This window comes from Dunckerocampus dactyliophorus, chromosome 10, assembly GCF_027744805.1.
Source record: "Dunckerocampus dactyliophorus isolate RoL2022-P2 chromosome 10, RoL_Ddac_1.1, whole genome shotgun sequence".
NCBI lineage: Eukaryota > Metazoa > Chordata > Actinopteri > Syngnathiformes > Syngnathidae > Dunckerocampus > Dunckerocampus dactyliophorus.
Window position 1 is genome coordinate 16,044,510 of NC_072828.1, and position 18,123 is coordinate 16,062,632.

Here is an 18,123-nt window from a genome sequence, read left to right on the forward strand (position 1 = left end):
GAAGGCGGGGACCTTGGCAGTCTGATCCTTGGCTACAGAAGCTAGCTCTTGGGACGTGGAATGTCTCCTCTCCGGTAGGGAAAGAGCCTGAGTTGGTGCACAAGGGTTGAGAAGTTCCGGCTAGATATAGTCGGACTCACCTCAACGCACAGCAAAGGGTCTGGAACCAGTCTTCTCGATAGGGGCTGGACTTTGTTCCACTCAGGCTTTGCCAGCAGTGAGAAGCGACGATTACCATATTATTATCATTAGTATTAATATTATTTCACGTTCGTTGACGTTCACATTTTTTAAATGTGCTCGCTGATATGGAATATGAAGTTAGGTTTCATCTTTAATGTCGCTGGTATTCTGTGGAGCAAGCATTTCTTCCCGAAAGTACATCCTGCAGGTGAGCATTACATCACATTATTGCACTCTCTTTTTTTTTTAATCAATTTTCCATCCACCACCTGGTAAATGGGCCGTGGCTGGCAAGAAATAGCAGTTTGTTTTCATTTCTACGAGTTGGGAACTTATTTCAAGCGAACATGAGAAAATCATATTCCACCAGTAGATCTCGGCCCGGTGTGACATTGATGTATTGCTTTGCTGGAGAACATTCCCATTCACTTCTGCGGTAATTGAGTTTGGACGCTATAGCACCTGCACACTGGAAGGAACATCTGAAAAGAGGAACATAGTCATAATAATTCAATAATTTCGTTTTGGTTTGGAAATATGGTTGAACAGGTTTATTTAGGATAACACTATGAGATAAAGATACATTTGCGGAGTGAGACAGTTCCTCAGAGTGTTACAAATGAAATAAAAACAAGCCTTGTGAAACTTCACTATCCAGCCTAACAATGCCAGAACAACAGAGACAAATGTCCTCTGAGAATCCAGTAAGAAGATGGCCTCTTTTGTTGTCAAAATCCTCTTCTAACCTCATTTAGACCCTAGAAACTAAACCATTCAAAACACAGGTTATTTAATGAGGAATGCACAAGCTCATCTGGGATAAAAGCATCTACGAGGGGCTACAAAATGGCTCTGTGTTTGTGTGCTTTAATGCATTTCAATGATTAAAGCTACTCCATGAGGATGACACCTTGTTCATTATTGCAATTAGAGGGAAACTGAACTTTTTGGGGGGAATTTTGCCCATCATCCACAATCCTTACGTAAAACATGAGCACACGTCTTTCCCTTTTCTGTGCATTCTAAAGAGAGAAAAATAGTTAGCATGAGGGTAGCTAACAATGCACGTCATGGGACATAGTTTAATGGTTTTATATAAATGCTGTGACAGGTACATTCATGATAATATGCAATACTTACAGTATTTTGCCATATTTTGATAATTTATAACTTCTTTCCTGGCGCACTGATTTCATATAGCCCATAGATAGGAACCAGCGCTACTTCCGTCAAGCGCTTGTCTGTTTGCTACGACTAATCATGGCACAATTAATTGAGAACCGCCGTTGACGACTACTTTTGGACAGGATCCAGAACCTTAACCTTTTGAGCCTGAATATAGGAGGATGAGCTCGCAAGAAGAGAGAGTGAAACTTCGTAGCAGATGGGGGGCAGGTCATTACACCGACATGACTTGGTGTTGTAAATGTGGAGGTTGCCAGCCATGCCGACCAGTGATGTTGGTAACACGTTCCTTTGTAACGCGTTACTCTTGCGTAACCACTTTTTTGAGTAACGAGTAATTTAAAGCGTTACTATTTCAAAACAAGTAATCTGATTGAAGTTACTTATCTTAAGTATCTGAAGTTACTTATAAAGCCACTTTGCGTTACTGTTTTTTAACAAATAGAAAGCCATCATTGCCGCTGTAACGGCGGCGAGTGACGTGTGTCAACAACAATGGCGGCAGGAGGGAGCTCGGCTTTTGCTAGGTGGAAATACAGTCACTACTTCGAGTTGGTGTCCAACAAAGATAGGAATATTGCGGTTCGTTGTACACTCTGTCCTGGAGACAAACTCTTATCTGCCTTCAATAACACAACATCAAACTTGAAGAAACATTTGGACTCGCAGCACGGCACAGTCAAGTTCCTACTGATGGAGCAAAAAGGAGAGCTTACGAGTGCAGCAGGTCCGATGCCACTCAAACAACAGAAACTGGACTTCGGTGAAAAATCAGTAAGTGGAGGGGAGTTGAAGAGGTTGGTTGCACGGTACATCGTGGAGGAAATGTTGCCACTGAACACGGTTGACACACCGTCGTTTTGTGCCATTATACAGAAGATCCCCACTACTGTCACAGCTGAGCTTCCGCACAGAACATCATTTTCATCCTATCTGGAGCACGAGTATGCTGAAATGGAACGTAATATCAAGACTGCGATGAATGATGTCGAGTTTGTGTCAACTACTGTTGATCTTTGGATGTCGAACAACAGAAGTTATATGGGAGTGACGCTCCACTGGATCAGTAGAAAATTTATTATTACATGTACTGTATATATTCCACCCATCCATTTTCTATACCGCTTCATCCTCATTAGGGTCACGGGGGCATGCTGGAGCCTATATTTTTTTTTACATTTTCATAAAACAGATGTCCGAGTTAAGCTGATGGCAAGTGAGACTTCTTCTTAAATAAAAACATTCATTTTTGATTTTTTATTTAGGTTCAACATTATATATACATTGCTGATGTTGCACCAATAAAAATAGTGTTAATAAGACCTGTTGTCGTTCTGTGGTGAAGGATAGTGTTGCAGGCAGCAGCTGTAAGTAACTGACAAAGTAACTAGTAATGTAATTTAGTTACTTTCTAAATAAAGTAATCTGTAAAGTAACTAAGTTACTTTTTAGTTCAGTAATCAGTAGTCAGTAATCGGATTACTTTTTCTTAGTAACTGTGGCAACACTGATGCCGACAGAAATGGAGTGTTTCTGCTGCACTGAGTGGCATAAAGTGCCACCATCGATGGAAAGACTTTATGTGTATGGCAAGGAGGACATTCTTCCAAGAAATTGCATAACAACAAAGGAAGAATAGTTAGCGCTAACAAACCCCTTGTTCCTTCTTTCGCTGTGGAACACATACGTAAACAAGATGGCCGTGGTGCTCCGTCACGGAAGAAGATGCAGGCGCCTTCATCACATACACAAGAATGGAGAGGCGACAGTGTGCAGGGATATGGCGAGAGACAAATATAACGCAGAGCAATTTATGAGGTCTTTTTTTTCCATGCAAATGTACTACTCTTTTGAACGCATACTGTTTTGAGAAGCCAAACTCTACTTAAATGACCTACGTTCCTTGGCACAGAAATCCGACCAGAACTGCACTTGTTATTGCCTGGATTGGGGTGTGATGTTTAACACCATACACGCATTTCTACGCATTTGTAGTAGAACTGCACTTGTTATTATTATTATATATGTTTTAAGGCTGTAAAACCCCTCACCATACACTTTATACACTTTTCTCAGACAGGCAATAACATTTTCTGACATTTCTCTGTTGTTTAAACACTCTCAACAAAACTTTAAACCTTCGTTTGAATTTTAATGATCAACCTTAATGATCAACACAAGAAATTAAGTCACTCGTGCATATTTCACTCCTGTGACCGGGCCTTTTCGTCCTGGCGCCGTTCTGCTGTACTGTAGCGTTTTTGTATCCTTGTTAAAACATATTGCTGCAGACGAACCGAAGATTCATTTACAAGCTAGCAAGCTAGCAAGCAAGCAAGCTAGCGAGACATGGCAGGGCGGCACGAAGGAGATTGATTGACAATGGCCTACTGCCAATCAGGAAGCAGAACACAATGGGTGGTGCAGACAGATGAGGAAGGAAAGAGAGAGAGAGAGAGAGAGAGAGAGACACTCAACTTCCCACAATGCAATTCTTATTAAAGGGCCACGCTCGGTCTGTAACAGCGTTCATACACTGTAATTACAAACAAGAAGCACTAAAAGAATCTGCCAAAGATGAACCACAATAGACCAAGGGAACACTGTACACTGATGGTGAGGATGTCATACAACTTTATGTCCAAAAAGCCGAACTATCTATTTAAAGCAGGGGTGTCAAACTCATTTTTATTGAGGGCCACATCGTAGTTACAGCTGCCCTTGGAGGGCCACTTGTAACTGTCAGTATATATGAATAGAAATATGAATATAACCTCATGATATTATTACACAATTGCCCGTGCATTTGATTATTAGATTTTTACTAACTTTGATGTTTTGATGGATAACTTGCTTTGAAATGAGAAGTGAAGTGAGAATGTCATGGTGACAAGCAGACATTCAAGTATTTCTTTTTGAAAAATGCTTGCAGTACTGCATGCAGTACAATTTTTCTGTCAAAATGACAGATCAAATACGTTCAGAAGGACAAAGGTAAAGTACATTATTGACATGCATTATTCCCAGGGTTTCGCGGGCCGCATAAAATGATGTGGCGGGCCACATCTGGCTCCCGGGCCTTGTGTTTGACATCTGTGCTTTAAAGCTTGTCTCAATTTTGCCAGAAATATCTTGATGATCCCAAAGACCTTTGGGAAAATACTCTGTGGCCTGACGAGACAAAAGTTGAACTTTTTGGAAGGTGTGTGTCCCATTACATTTGGTGTAAAGAAAAAGAACATCATACCAACAATAAAATATGGTGGTGGTAGCGTGATGGTCTGGGGCTGTTTTGCTGCTTCAGGACTTGGAAGACTTGCTGTGATAAATGGAACCATGAATTCTGCTGTCTACCAAAAAAATGCATGTATAATGTATATAAATGTCTGTATAAGGGACTTGTACTTTGTGAAGAGTTCCTTCTTGAATTCAATCGTGTTTTTCACCTTCTTTATCAAATTGCTGACAAATTTCTTTAGCAGGCCTACAGCTTTTGCCTGAGCATGCCCATATAAGGAAGTCCAGGTTGTACTGACGTCTATGGAGCTCGGTGTTAAAAAAAACTCTGTAAAACACAGCGTACAAAGCCGTCCAAAACTGCTTTCAGATCTCACTTCCAAATGCACAAACCTCCCTATCTGATGCGTTGGCATCGTTCAACACGAGAATACAACATTGTAACATTTATAGGTGAGAAAAGAGGAAAAGCATAATAGGTCCCCTTTAAGCTCCAGCTATGACATCAAGAGTTGACTCTTCAGTTCTTAGCCCCAAGTCTCTGCTTTTCTTATTGATCACGGCTGCAAAATAATCCACAAATGAACCAAACAAAGTTTTAGTGCCAGCATTTTGCTTAAGAATGTGGGAAACACTATTGAATTAAATAACTGATAGCACAGTATGAAGGTGACAACTGTGTGGATCGCTCTTCTCCTACCTCGCTGCTCATTATCGCCAGGTCTTCAATCAAGGTAAAAGTGACGATAAATTGTTTTTTAAAGTGTGCACACGATGCGAACCAAACCAAAATGCAGTACCGAGTACTTTTTTTTAATTTTTGTTCCAGGCCACAGTATGGAATCACAAGTGTAAATGCACCTTTAACAGTGAAGGGTGACAGTGAAGGAATCGTGGAGGCACAGGTGGTGTGTATACGCGGGCTGTGGAGTGTGGAGTGCTGTTGGGGTAACTCAATCACAGAATACACAATGGTACCCCAGGCTGATTTCCAAAAGGCAAATTGCCATTCTGAGCAGCACACCGTGTGTCTGGGGAGTTCATCTCCTATGCAGTGTTCTCAAGGGAAGGCCTTGTATCTGAAGAACATATTATGGAGAGCTGGACACACAATGAGAACGAATTGAAAGTGAAATGCGTTTGAAATGGAAAATCCCGGAAGCTCTTACGGCTGTCATTCAGACACTCAATCACCACACTGAGGGATGGGCAACACTCAGGGGTGCAGCGCGATGATGCTGTTGCCTGAGTGAAGGACCCGTTCGGGCCTCTCTGGTCTCCAAAAAAAGGCACACACCCATCCTCCACCTCCATTATTTCTCCACCGTGGTGGCTGTGCTATCAAATACACATCCAGCAGCCCACCCTTCAGGCAGCGGTCCAATTACAAAGCTGTCGGCACAGATTAAAGAGGCAGCCTCTCTGACAGGAGCGCAACACATCAACACACACGCACACAGTGGTGCGCAAGCAGGCAGTACACCTAAACCCATCAAGAACGTACGAGCTCCGCTGTACAGAAAACAACTAACCTGACACACAAGTACATCCACACATCTGTCAGCACTACTTGACCCTATCAGCCGCATGCACGCTATCTGTCAGCACTACTGAACAGCAAACGAGAGGCTTTAAAAGGAGCCTACCAGAAATGTTCCCCTCTCCTTTTAATTGCCAGCGAATCACGCCAAGGTAGTCAGGGCTTCTCAGATTATACAGAGTGTTCATACGGGTTCATACGGCTCTCTAAAATCATCCATCCATCCATTTTCTATGCCGCTTATCCTAATTAGGGTTGTGGGGGTATGCTTGAGCCTATCCCAGCTGACTTCGGGCGAAAGGCGGGGTACACCCCAGACTGGTCGCAGCCAATCGCAGTGCACAAACAATCATTCACACTCACATTCATACCTATGGACAATTTAGAGTTGCCAATTAACCGAACATACATGTTTTTGGAATGTGGGAGGAAACCGGAGTACCCGGATAAAACCCACGCACACAGGGGGAGAACATGCAAACTCCACAGCTTCGAACCCAGGTCTTCCCGATCTCCAGACTGTGTGGCCTGTGTGCTAACCTCTCTGAAATCATGTTGAACATATTAAACTCATTCAAAGACGATGAAAGTAGTGCATAAATTCGTTCACACTGCCTCTAAAAGTTTGATTCCATCACGGAATAGGTGGATGTAGTTGACCAAGCAATTTTCCATGACAGGGGTGCCACCTGTATGAAAGGGAATTGCCTGGATTGGGGTGTGATGTTTAACACCATACACGCATTTCTCCTGCCCTGTTTTGTTGAAGGCCATTGTCTCTGCCCGCCTTACTACATTTTGTATAAAAGGCACAGGAAAATAATTGTGCAATCTACGTTTATGGCTGTGATGCACCACTTTTTGCGGGACCTCTGTGTGAAAAAGGCTAGAGAGTAAGCTCTCATTTTGCGAGCTCTGTTGAGATTTAGACAAGATGTTGATGCCTGAAAAGACATCCCTTTGACTTCAAATAATATCGTATCTCCTATTATAATGGCTGAAGGAGTTTACTCAGCGACTGAGTAGCAGGCGTCTATGAGGAGTAAGATTTTTTTTTAATAATAATACAACATATAAGCATTATATTTTCACATTGCCCAATAAATAAATAACTAAAATATATATTCCACTGTAATATGAAGTATAATAAATATCATATTGTGTATATGCAGTATAATTTTATATATATTTTTTGACACCAGACCACAAATGAATATTTTATTTTCTGTGTTCTTTTGTTATGTGTGTCTTCTGGCACTGAATTTTTAAACTCAAATGTAACCTTCAGCTTTATAGATGCCATGTATAAAGTGCAGGTAAAACTAAAGGACACCTTTTATTTTTTCCTTGGCAGAGGGCATCTATTCGAGGTGTGGTGTTTATTTATTCAAAAACGTCCATTGGAGTGCAGGTCTCTAATTAAGGAAATATTGTAGCCAAAAAATCTATTTTAATATTATGTCATTAACATTTTCACTGACCTGTTGTCATCGCAATACAGTAAAACATGCCCTGACTTTGTATTAAATGCACAAATACAGTAGAGCTTACATTCCCAGACACATAAATAGCAAAAAAAAAAAAATTGAATATTGGACACACACATAAAAAGCCCTAAAAAATTATATTTTTGATCTTGTAAACCAGGGGTGTCAAACTCGTGCCATGAAGGGTCAAGACACTGCAGGTTTTCTTTCCAGCCAGTCACTAAAGCAGGTAATTTTAATGATCAACACCTTCAGTTTGAGAGAAGGAGCTCATCAATTAAATCACCTGCTGAAGAAACTGGTTGGAGAGAAAACCAGCAGCGTCTCGGCCCTCCAGGGCACGAGTTTGACACATGTGTTGTAAACCCTAAAATATGCCTCTCACAGTTATTTCATACATTTTAAATTTAGCTTCACACATTGAAAAACAATTACAGGCAGACACTATACGGTAGTGTACTTCCAAAACAGCAGTTGCACAACATGAAATCTTGTCAAAGCGTCTTCCCGCTAAAAAACCTTGTGAGAGGGCACCGTCTGCTGGATTCACAGCTGTAGCACTCTTTATTTCCCCTGCAGATAGCGCCACCAAGCCGCTTTAAGCTATTTAACTTACCATATAAAATCTGATATTATTTACAATTTAAAGCAGAGAAAAAAAACAAAATTTGCAAGTTTGCGGTGGAGTGGATGTCCAACTTATGAAAGTAATGGATTTATTTTTTATTCGAATTTGAAAATAGTAACAAGTAACAGTAACATGTGACTTAATAAAAATAAATTATAATATAGTTGACAATAAGACGATAAAGACTTGTTTTCTTTCTGTCTATTTGTTCTGGGTGGGGCCTTTTCAGTCAATTCTCTGGAAATAGATTAGCTTTCTAATTGTGTTGGATTTTTTTAACATAACATAATTGATGGTTTAATTAACAGGCTTGCAAAAGACAAAAACAATCGGCTGGAATATTGGGGATATTGTCGTGCCTCTTTTAATATGTTTATCCACATTACAGAAAAATGGTAATACTGATATATGCGGAGTGAAAAATCTAGAAGAGCTATTTTGTTTTACTTGTAGGCCTTTATCTCCATCGACTCTGGAGGAAAACATCTGGCTCTTTAGCAGCTAAATGCTCACGATGTTCAGTCGCTAATGTTCTAAACAGCTGTGTGCTGCAGCTGCTCAGGTTGATGACAGTGAACGAAAATAATGAAGTTCTAAAAAGTGACCTCTTGATTTGACAACGCAGTATCATGTGCCCCCATGTTTTATGATGAACAGAAACGCATGCAAACTAAATTTTGTTTCATTATTTTGTTGTTTTCACTGAGCACAACAACCGAAAAAAAGTTCCAAAATTGTGGACTTTCAAAAGAGGAAGCTGTTTTGTTTATAAAGAATGTACAGTAGACTAGTTTCTTATAATCATTTAATCTGCAGTCACAGCCTGCACTTGTCAGTGAAAAACTAATTATTATGAAGATATTATTGTGGAGTTAGTGGAAAAACACATTTTACTAATGAATGTTATATAGCAGCAAACAGAGCATATTATTATTTTCTTCAATCCCCAATTCTTTTACGGCACTCCTTTTTTAAACTTTACGTAAACAGCATTTACAGATGCAATGTCTACTGTGCAGGCAGTGTGTGTTGTGGGAAAGACGTCTACCGTGATACATGGGGGTGTCACACGTCTTAGTAATCTGTTATTTTTTTCTGGGGGGCAAAAAGAAGGCATCTGTTTGAAATGTGGCATTCATTTTTTTTTTTTTAAATGGACAACATGCCCAGTGAGCACAGCTGCTATTCAAGCAGGAGCCACTATATGAAGATATATTGAGGCAATACAAATAAAATAAAATAAAAATATTTTCACTGATTTCCCATCAGAAATCATGTAAATCCAATTAATCCATTCCAGAAAGCCAAAAAAGTTAACACAAAACACGTTTTTATACTTTTACAATTAGAGTTTCACATGCATAAAACACTCCTAAATGCATATAAATGAGGAATGAAAGGGACAAATGAACATTTAACATCACTTTTACCTTGATTGAAGATGTGATTGTCGACAAAGACGGTAATGTGGCAGCGAGAGCCACTTTTGTACCACCTTTGTGTTCTGCAATGCGTTATTTCTGGACTTCAGTAGTGTTTCTTACCTTCTTTATTAAATTGCTGGCACTAACTTTTTTAGTTCTACAGTATTGTTGGTTATTGTGCTGCCGTGATCAAAAGCAGAGGCTTGTGTCGTAACTGTGTTAGTTAGCAAAGAACTACAGAGTCAACTGTTCATGACATCATAGCTAGACAACAGAGATGACTTCTGGTTCCTGTTTCAGTGTGTTGGCAAGCTAATAGGCTGCTAACAAGGACGTTTTGTGCTTAAAATACATTAAGAAACACAGTTGGACTCAGACAATGTATTAACATGACAAAACGCGTACCATGTTGTATGTTAACTGGAAAATGTATGCCAACCGAGGCAAATTTTTGGAGCAAATTTTTTACGTTTATCAAAAATCGTGTCTGTTTTCCTCTTCTCTCGCCTCCAAACAGGCAGGAAGAAGGTTGACTCTGTGCTTGTTTTCAACCCCTCTGCGTGTGTTTGCGCCGTGAAACGCTTGAATGAAGTGGTTTGATTTGGTTTGGTTTAATTTAATTTGAACATGCATGCAAATTACAATGGAATACATCACATGATTCATTTCACAATTCCACATGTCCACAAGTCAGCGAGTTAATTTGGTCTCAAAATGTTGACAATAATATCAATAAACATTTCAAAATGCGCCTGCATTGTTTTCTTAAAATAATTATTTTTTAATAATGTTAAAATTTCATTTCGTTCTCTGGGACTCAATCTCGTGTATCGTCTCATGAGCTGGGTGTCTCATGACGCCCCTAAAGTTAATACTTTGTTACTCCAGTATCATTTTAGTTAGTATGCTGTATGCCAAACATGCTCTGAAGCAATTTGCAAATTGGCATTTCAAGGAGTTGTTGGTTAATTAAAGCTTACATTGATTAAAGACAATAAAATGCACCCATTAAAAATTGCAGAAAGAAGAAGTGCAAGTCTGGATTATTTTTTTTTCCCCTGTAAGAATTGAAAACAAATTGATTTGTTACATCCCATAGTGGTGAATCCACATCACAGAAAAAGTACCAAAGACCAAAAATAGTGTTGAGTACTGGTTTTTACCTTGAGGGAGGAGGCAGAGAGAGGGGCCTGTGAAGTTCAGCTTTCATGCTCGTGTTCACAAGGTGTCTCGCTGTGAAGAAAGTGAAACAAGGAGATTAAGCGGGGCTGGGAGGATGGGTTTACCTGTGCAGGATGCAGGTTGTGTAGGATGACAGGATTTTAAAAAAAAAAGAAGCGCAGACAACCTTAAAGAAGAGGATCTATTTGAAAGTCTGGGCTAAGCAGAACATCGTCTGAAAAAGGACAGAATGTAACACATTCATACCAAGTCAATATTTTCTACTGATTTGTTTTGGTAACTTCAAACCATAGAAGACAAAAGAGGGAGGGACAGATTGTACTTGTATTTTTAAACTTACTAAGCAATCTTTAGCTATGTTAACAAAACAAAATTGATAATTTGTTTGTTCCTCTCATAGGCACAGCAGCTTGAAAAAATAAAGAAGAGTGGCAAATCATAGCATGCGTTGCCACCTTTACAAGGCAAGACAAAAGTGAGCTCCTTGAGAGCTACAGACAAAAGAATCAAATCCCTCCCTCATGCTGAGTGAAGTGAATATGCTTTGTAATGAAGGCAGTGGAGCGTATTGTGCAAATGCTCTGCTTTTTAATGATTTAATTAAAGAACCACACTCAAACTGGAGCGGAAAATTTCACCACAGAGCTGAACGGGGGATCTCTGCCAGGAGACGGAAGGGGGGAAAAAAGAATCCTGGGTTAATTGCTGCGGCGGTTTGGCAGATGTGTCTCATGTTTTTTCTTCCCCCATTTCCTGCTTTTTCCCGCTCCTCAATTGGATCATTTACAAGCATGAGGATGCATTATGTCCCTCTAATTCTCCCACATACTGTTTAGAGCAGATGCCATCTGTGGCTTTAGACAGCTGAGCTTGTGTTTAATCATTAGACAGATCATCTAAATCAGTGGTGTCCAAACTTTTTCCAACAAGGGCCGCATACAGAAAAAGCAAAGGATGCCGGGGGTACACTTTGATATATGAATATATGTTTTTTCTAAATACATTTTTAAATAACAATGCTGAAAAAAAACATTTTCATATTGTTTGTACAACGAGTCACATGCCACAAATGGCCTCCGGGCAGCAGTTTGGACACCCCTGATCTAAATCCACCTTAACCATGTGTTCCACTGAGCAAACCTAACGTTAATGGGGACCTATTACGCCTTTCCTCTTTTCTGACCTATAAATGCTCTTACAATGTTGTATTCTTGTGTTAAAAGATGCCAACATGTCAGATAATGAGGTTTGCGTATTTGGAAGTGAGCCCTGAAAGCAGTTTTGGACGGCTCTGCACGCTGTGTTTTGACATCAATGCAGCCCGGACTTCCTTATATTGGCATACCCAGCACCCCCAGTATGCTTTGCTCTCTTCACGGTGTTAGCACGTCGAGCAATGGCTCCCAGGAAATGTTTGTTCGGGTGTGCCTAAAGAGGCAAGCATCAGGCTGAAGTGGTTGGAGTTGCTGATTCCTGGTCAGCAAGAGAAAAATATGCTCATCTGTCAACGGCATTTCACATGGGACTGTTTTGTGAACATGGGCCAATACGAAGCTGGACTATCCGTCAAAATGTTGCTGAAGTCCGAAGCCTTTCTAACGTTACTTGGTGGCGTTGAAGAGTCAGAAGAGCAAGCTGTAAGTAACAATTGATCGGTGTCTTAACAGTGTTTATTTTGTGTAAGTAATCGGACAAAAGGGGTTCAGCAGCTGTCCGGAAGTCCTCGAGAGCGCTTGGGAGTGTGATCAATAACAGCGGAGTTGGCTCTGCAGGAGGTGTACCTGGAGGAGGGTCGGGGGTGGAGTAAATTCCACAGACCGTTTGGTTGGGAGGCAGGAAACACTGCAGGAAGAGGTGCAGAGTTTGGAAGATCTAGAAAGCTTTCTGTGCGGGTTATCGTGTGTAGCTGCTCTATAGGAGTCCAGAACTCAGTACAAAGACACGAAAGTTAGTATAATAGGTCCACTTTAAATATATATTTTTTCTCTACTATTGGTTTTAACATGTTAAAATCACGCTTAAAATCAAACTGTATCTGTTAGCGCAGCATTTTTTCATTGTCTAAGAAGGCTCACCTGTCAATTTCAGATTCAGAGTCGTAGATTTATGTTACAGTGTCTTTGATTGAAGCAAAACAATACCAGCTGTCCCAAAAAGAGAGACATCTCATCTTCTCATGCCTCCTTCCAAAGATGGATGCCAACCTTTAGCTTACAACTATAATTAGTGTCCCTGTCCCATCAGGTCAAAGAAAAGGGTTATTCATACCACCCATTGGCTTGGGGTTACCAAAAATAAACAAGGAACGCCTTGTTGGCAGGGCCAACTGACTCGACTGTTTTTTTATTTGTGTGACACAAATTTTGTACTGTTTGATACAAACCTGAATTTAATGTGATGGATGTTTCAGAATTGTTGAATTTATTTTTCAGTTCAAAATAGCACAACAAAAAAAATAATAATAATATTTTCAGTATCTTTCTTGTAGAAATCTGTTCTTTTCAACTCAAAAACAGTATAGATTGAGAGTCCAGATTTATGATAGCGCAGGTGTATCCAAATTCCAGCACTATTAATGTTGCTATTTTGTGCTCATTTGTCTGGATTGAACAGTTACAACAAAATAAAAGTTTAAGCAAATATTTTTTGTCGAGCTCCTCAAAATCAGCTGGCGAGCTTCTGGTAGCTGTGATAACGTCACTATCTTAAAGCTGGGCACGCTACGTGTTTACGTTAAACAACACAACTAGTGTCTTGAGGATAAGACATTATTACAATGATAACAAAAGAGCAGTTGTTCAACAGCAGTAAAAGTGAGTTACCTTGTACCCCATGAATGAGATAGCCGCTTGTGGCTTCCGTGTGGGAACAAATAAGGAAATAACCGCATTGCTTTTTTGTTTTAAAGACAAAATGTCTTTACCTTGAGGTAAAAAAAAAAAAAAAAAAAAAAAAAGACACATTTGACCAGACCCGAAGCTAGGTAGATGGGTCCAGCTAGCTAGCTAGCTGCTGTCAATGTGAGACAGAATGACAGCAAGGCAAAGTGTGTATAGTGTTCCCTTGTTTATCGCGGGGGTTCCCAAAATAGCCTGCAATAAGTGAAAGCCGCGTACCATACACTTTATACACTGATCTCCGACAGGCAATAACATTTTCTGACATTTCTCTCTATTTTAAAACACTCTCAAAGTTCAAACCTTCGTTTGAATTTCAATGATCAACCTTAATGATCAACACAAGAAATTATTAAGTCACTCACGCATATTTCACTCATGTGACCGGGCCTTTTCGTCCTGGCGCGGTTCTGCTGTACTGCAGCTGTAGTGTTTGAAAGATCAGCAAGTGAAAATGCTCTGTGGTTACATGTTTTTGTCACTAGAGGGCACCTTGGATACAGGAGGCGCCGGATTGTTCTAAAAGCTGCTAGACCGGCACAGTGTGCTAATTGACGGCATCAATAAAGTTTTCCAGCACCTTGCTCTCTGTCGTTTTTCACTTGAGGAATCCTTACCCGAGATCTCTGTTTGAACGCAACAAAAGTCGGCGACGAGGATGGGCTTTTTCTCAAGTTGAAAAGAGTTTTTTTTGTGGAAACTACAAAGACTCCACCGAGGCAAGAGGGAAGATTGCATCATGGCGACAGCTTTAGCAAAAATGAGGACTTCCATTTCGACGAAAATGAAGAAAGATTTGAAGCCTATTTGGAAATGTGGGAACGGTATTTTGTTGCAAACAGACTGACTTTTAGTGATGACAGGTCTAAAGCCATTTTCCTCACTTTTGTGGGAAGAAGGAACCACAACCTGCTTATGGACTTGTGTGTGCCACTAAAGCCGCCTGAGAAGAAGTTGTCAGAGTTAATTGAGTTCATGAGGACGCATTTTGTGCCGAAGACAAACTGCCTTGCAGAAAGATACAAGTTTAACTGCAGGAACCAGAGAGATGACGAGTCCATCAGTGAATATATGGTCACTTTCAGAAAACTAGCAGCTACATGCATGTTTGGAAGATTTTTAGATCATGCTCTGAGAGACAGATTTGTGTGCAGAGTCAAAAGTGCAGAACTCCGTGACCGCATGTTCAATGCTGCCCACACGAAAGAGTTAACACTGGCTGGAGCATATGATATGGGATTGGCACAGAATGCACAGCAATTGTCACAGAAGTCCTTCAAGACTAATGCCATTTCCAAGAGCCAAGCTCCAAAGACAGATGAGACTGGGAAGCCATGTTATAAATGCACTGGCAAAGGACACAAGCCCCATGAATGTCGCTTTAAAGAGGCGGAATGCAATGTGTGTAAGAAGAAATAACACCTTGCCAAGGCTTGCAGATCGCGACCGGACGGAAACAAGGAAAAACCCACAAGGTGGACTAAACACCTGGATGCCACAGTACAAGAGGAGAACCATGAAAACAGTGAACGCCATCGAGGGACGAGACGAGAGCCTTCGTCTTCCAAACCGCCGCCTGAGGACCTCGCCTTGCCGCCAACACCGACTGTGGAACAGCCCTACAAGCTGGAAAAGCATCCAAAAGTTGGGACGGCTCACACACTGGACTTTGTAACTGAATACCAGTCAGGTAACATTGAAGCAGTTGAACTGTTTTCAATACAGACTGAAGGTGAGAACACTGTTTCTGACAGTGAATCAGATATTGTGAAACCTTATTTTGTGTATGTATGAATCAACGAGACACGGCTAAAAATGTAAGTGAGCAGCTGTGTCACTGATTTCTGAAAAACTGTACAAATGCAGGTTTAGGGAGGTGAAACTTATGCCTATGAACTGCATTTTGAAGATCTATAGTAAGCAGTCATTGAGAGTAAAAGGGAGCATTTCTGTGAAAGTGCAATGTAATGGAGGGAGTTACATACTAAACCTGCTTGTGATTGAAGGAAATGGTCCAGCTTTGATGGGAAGAGATTGGATCAAAAAGCTAAAACTAAATCTGTTAATCTGTAAATCTGACAGATACACAGAGGTGTTTCAACCCAGTTTAAGGAAAGTGAGAGGGATTAAGGCTAAACTTCATGTTTTACCAGGTGCTATCCTGAGGTTTTGCAAACCCCGTTCTGTGCGTTAATTGGCGATTCTAAATTGTCCATAGGTATGAACGTGAGAGTGAATGGTCGTTTGTTTACATGTGACCCTAGTGAGGATAAGCGGCATAGAAGCTGGATGGATGGAAGATGAATAAATATTGCGCTGAAACTACTGCTCTTGTGATTTTCATCTTCCATATTAATTGCAAAGACTGATGAATAGGGAGGATATGCCGCCTTACAAATGATTTGCTGTATTCGACTCCATTTTTACAAATACAGCGTAAAGCACAATCATTTATAAACAGGCATAGCAAATAGCAGCAAGTGCTACATTTTAAACGTGAATGAAAATACAGTGACTATTTTTAAACATGTATTTCAAATAAAGATATGAGTCTGACTGCATATGTGTTCCATCAACAAATATGTCTTGTGTCAGTGGGACATCATGTGGACTGATGCATGTCTCCACATGGGGGGGGGTGTCGTACATTATAGCGATCAAATTTATCTTATTTATTATGTATTGTGTAAAACTAAGACATGAATAACATCAAATTAAAAGCACAAAATGAATGCCGACCCACCATCCACCAGTTCAAGTTCCAGCCACGTTTTTCCAGAGAGATTATTACATCGCTGTTTGACGTGTGTGGTAAAAGGCAGTGTGCTAGCATGAATTAACTTGAGACAAATGTGCACATTAGCACTCAATAAGTCATCAAAACTTACCTTTATGCATTCCCACATAGTATCAGCATTTGACACCAAATATGAGGTGAAAGAAAAATGGTAAAAATACAGTAGTAGTCTATCTGTGCGGCAAGAGAAAGTTAGCACACGCAAAATGGACATGCGTGAAGTGAAACGGATGAAACAGAGAGAATCCGGCCACTTTTCAAAATAAAACAACAAAAAAATAAAATAGAAATTTATTATTTTTATTTTTTCTTTCTGTGCGGCCATCAACATCATCCATCAAGTTGGTGTGCAAGGATGATCTCCACTGCCATGTCACTAACCCTTTTCAAAGAAAATTCTCTTTCTCAATCATGTCAACACAAAAGATGTCCACCATAAACTTTATAAAGAAAACAAATAGAAGTTTACTTAAGTGGACATCAGTTCCAGACAATGGGACACGCTTGGAAAGGGGTCACTGATGATCTATCTAGTGGTTGACTCACCTGCCTTCAGTTGCAGGCAGCATGGGTTGCATTCGCACTCGGTGGCGGTGTGAATGGTTGCCTGTCTCTAGATATGCCCATGATTGTCTGGAGACCGATCCAAGGTGTAGTCCACCTTTTGCCCGAAGTCAGCTAAGACAGGCTCTAACTCCCTGTGACCTAGAGCATGGTACGCAGAAGAAAATTGATAGATGGATGGATGGATGAATGAATTATGATGGCTAAATGACACAGTAAATTGCATTAGCTTTTTCCCAAGATGGACCCCAACATAACAGCGCTATGGCATTTATCCAGGAAAACTTTCCAATGAAGCCACAAAGAGTTAATCTGTCCTTGCCAGTCAAAAATAATTACAGAAATCAAATAGATGACGCCTACAGCACCTGTATGCTTTTCACTGATATATAACGCCTTGTTTATTTAATCCACACATGCTTCTTCTTCGCCGGAATCGTTGCCTGGCAACTTCTCTGGATCATAATTTTCCTTTTTATAAGGGAAAAATGACTTTACTGAGATGACTGCACATTCACCTCATCTTGGAACCATTAATTGACCATGCTGTTGAACACACAAGAAGACCTTAGCAGAGCCAATGGAGTGCATTAATGCAAGCTCATCATGAGGTCATGCTCAATTAATACAGGTAAGTGTGTGAGGCAGCAGAAGCAGTGGCAGCACACACACTCACACATTACACAGCCGTAAAAATATTAGTGCTGCTTTAAATCAAATTGAATGCTCAATCTCAGCTGCTTGACACATGCTGGCCTGTGTTAAAAAGTGTGAGCACGGAAGCATAAAACTACATCATGACATCAAATCCATTGTAGTAGGTTTTGTATAAAGGCAAAAATGATAAATATAACTGTTCAAATATTTTGGAACTAAATTTCTCCTACCTGATCGATTCTTTTTTAGTACCAAATGGACGACCTTCTAGTTCCCATGTGCAAAGACTGGATTTGTCTTTCATTTTTCGACACATTTATTCAAACATTCAAACGATGCGAA

General features: G+C 40.3%; 1 protein-coding gene across 1 annotated transcript in view; it reads right to left on the minus strand.

Moving 5' to 3' along the window:
- Window positions 1-18,105, minus strand: part of ncanb (neurocan b) — a 202,194-nt gene extending 184,089 nt beyond the window's left edge. Inside the window, exons 1-3 of the mRNA XM_054789127.1 lie at window positions 18,012-18,105; window positions 17,107-17,265; window positions 10,848-10,917 (exon numbers count right to left, since the gene is read on the minus strand). Of these exons, the coding sequence (XP_054645102.1) occupies window positions 10,848-10,894 (47 nt within the window). The 5' untranslated portion in view covers window positions 10,895-10,917; window positions 17,107-17,265; window positions 18,012-18,105. The remainder of the gene's footprint in view (window positions 1-10,847; window positions 10,918-17,106; window positions 17,266-18,011) is intronic.
- Between the last annotated feature and the right edge of the window lie 18 nt (window positions 18,106-18,123).